Source organism: Saccostrea cucullata, unplaced genomic scaffold (assembly GCF_032062105.1).
Source record: "Saccostrea cucullata isolate Sc308-1 unplaced genomic scaffold, CSIRO_AGI_Scuc_v1 ctg15913, whole genome shotgun sequence".
NCBI lineage: Eukaryota > Metazoa > Mollusca > Bivalvia > Ostreida > Ostreidae > Saccostrea > Saccostrea cuccullata.
In genome coordinates, this window is record NW_026938164.1 from 1 (window position 1) to 2,738 (window position 2,738).

Here is a 2,738-nt window from a genome sequence, read left to right on the forward strand (position 1 = left end):
TAGGGTTAGGGTTAGGGCTAGGGTTAGTTAGGGGTTAGGGTTAGGGTTAGGGTTAGGGGGTTAGGGTTAGGGTTAGTTAGGGTTAAGGGGCTAGGGTTAGGGTTAGGGGGCTAGGGTCATTTCAGGACTGCACTCAGTTGACCCCACCTATCCTCAACCAATCAGAACTGATCACGTGATTTCTCTCAGCCAATCAGAATCTTTCCCTAGCTAGACCCCTTATACTACTCATATGGGAGGCGGGGTGTATGATTTAGTGAGCTCACTGCTCACAGTACCTCAAGTTTAAGTTCAAACTTACATGCTCTCCTCTTGCAGCGGTTTTCACATCCCTTCTTGGATTCAAAGTTATTTTGATTTCCCTGACACCCGCCATAGTTAAATCTTTCACAGCGGTTGGCAGTTCTTTTGTTGTACCACCAACGCCTTATTAAAGCTTTACAAGGACCCACGACCTTTGGTTGAGAACACACGTCCGAGGGATCTAAAACAGAAAAGATACCTGAATAATTTCATTAATACAGTGATTTTTTTTCTCCCCCCCCCCCAAAAAAAAAACACAACTGAACCCCCCCCCCCAAAAAAAAACCACACACAACACAAACTTCAACAGATCACATACTTTCCCCTGGTGTAATGGATGGAACATTCGATGTAAACTTTTAAATATTTAACTCGCGTTGATTTTTTGGTATTATTAATCTACATGTAACAAACGTTCAGTAAATGCTACTCACTTCCTCCACAATCTATTAAGGTACACACGACGCTTAAGTCGGAGCGGCAGGTGCACCCGTTACAGCCGTCACCGGCGGGAAAATTCTCTCCTACCTTGTACGTTCTGCCATCATTTAGAATGCATACTAAAACGAGAGCAAGTTGAAGTTACAAATATTTCTGGTGTGGAATTTACTTCAAGATTACATGGGTGTTTGAAGAAACAAGCTTTCAAAATGATTTTTTTTTAAGAAAAAAAAACGTTGGTTAATCCCTAAGGATTGTCTTCTTATAACAAATTTTTAAAACAGTTCTGTAAAGCAAAAGACAATTGGTTTGAATTATAGATTTTAGCAAAATAGGAAAAAGTATTACACTTTAGGAATTGTTTTAATTTTTCCAAAGTAAACGATGCAAAATGATATTGTATACTTTTAAAATCTCAACATCCTTATATGAAAGGAAGTTTCCCATTCAGAATTTTATTACATTTCTATACAGAATTATAACTTCTTGAGAGCTAGAGAGAGGTGAGAGAGATAAATGTGTATAGTGATACCTCCTACAGGCTTCTTCGGAGGATACGGACCTCGATCATACTGGGCTAAAGCCTGTAAAACAAGTCAAAAAGATAGGATCATGCTGTTTTAAAGCCTTTAAAAAGGATAAATTATACTGTCTTCAAGCTTAAAAGGTCAACAAGATAGGATCATAATGTGTTAAAGCCTGGAAAAGGTCAACAAGATAGGATCCTTCTGTTCTACCCTAACAAAAAAACTATAGTGAACTATAGATTACTTTACTTAACTATAGTAAATCGAAGTTTTCAAAGTGATCACTATAGATAAATCAAAGTTTTTAAAGTGATCATTATAGTAAATCAAAGTTTTCAAAGTGATCACTAGAGTAAATCAAAGTTTTCAAAGTGATCACTATAGTAAATCAAAATTTTTAAAGTGATCACTATAGTAAATCAAAGTTTTCAAAGTGATCACTATAGTAAATCAAAGTTTTTAAAGTGATCATTATAGTAAATCAAGGTTTTTAAAGTGATCACTATAGTAAATCAAAGTTTTCAAAGTGATCACTATAGTAAATCAAAGTTTTTAAAGTGATCACTATAGTAAATCAAAGTTTTAAAGAGATCACTACAGTAAATCAAAGTTTTACAGTTTTGACTAAAGTTCCAAAGTGATCACCGTAGTTTAACAAAGTGTCAAAAGTGTTGGCCAATGTAATCAAAGTGTTGGCCAAAGTGTTGGCCAATGTAATCAAAGTGTTGGCCAAAGTAATCAAAGTGTTGGCCAAAGTAATCAAAGTGTTAAAGTATTGGCCAAAGTAATCAAAGTGTTAGCCAAAGTAATCAAAGTGTCAAAGTTTTCGCCAAAGTTTATCTAAGTGTCAAGTTTTCGCCAAAGTTTATCAAAATGTTAAAGTTTTCGATAAAGTTTGTCAAAATGATCACTTAAGTAAACCAAAGTAAAGTTTTCAAAGTTATAACTATAGTTAACTATACTTAACTATGGTAAACTAAAGTTTACAATGGTCACCAAGGATTCTACTGTATAAAATTTCCCCGACGCAGAATAATTGTACTAATACCTACAATGCAGGTCACCATGGTATATCAATATTGTCCTAGAGCCTATTAGTTCACCAATATACGATCATACTATGCTATAAACCATTATAAATTTCAATAGGATAGGGCCATACCATACGCTAAAGGCTTAAAAATATTCACCAAGATACAATTCCTAGTTGTAGGAACTAAATCTTAAAAATTCTTACATAATATTTCAGTTTGCATAAATAGGTGAAGGATTAAAAAACTGTTACTATAAAGTCGACCCCAATTTAAAATAATTATTTTAAGAAATCACCTACTTTAACATGACATCGTTCGCTTCAAGAAACTTTCTTCTTGTCAATTAAATTGTTTCAGACTTCATTAATTCCTCGAAAATAATGTAGATATTTTAAGACTTTAAATGGGATACTTCTGGTTATGGGTAGATAAA

At 34.2% G+C, this 2,738-nt stretch overlaps 1 protein-coding gene across 1 annotated transcript; it reads right to left on the reverse strand.

The window, feature by feature from the left end:
* Positions 1–278: 278 nt before the first annotated feature.
* On the reverse strand, positions 279–1,328 carry LOC134249526 (BPTI/Kunitz domain-containing protein-like; the record flags this gene model as incomplete). Its single annotated transcript, XM_062731863.1, has 3 exons — positions 279–484; positions 738–863; positions 1,277–1,328. Coding segments are annotated over 3 exons (384 nt in total), but the record flags the coding sequence as incomplete, so codon positions are not given.
* Positions 1,329–2,738: the final 1,410 nt, after the last annotated feature.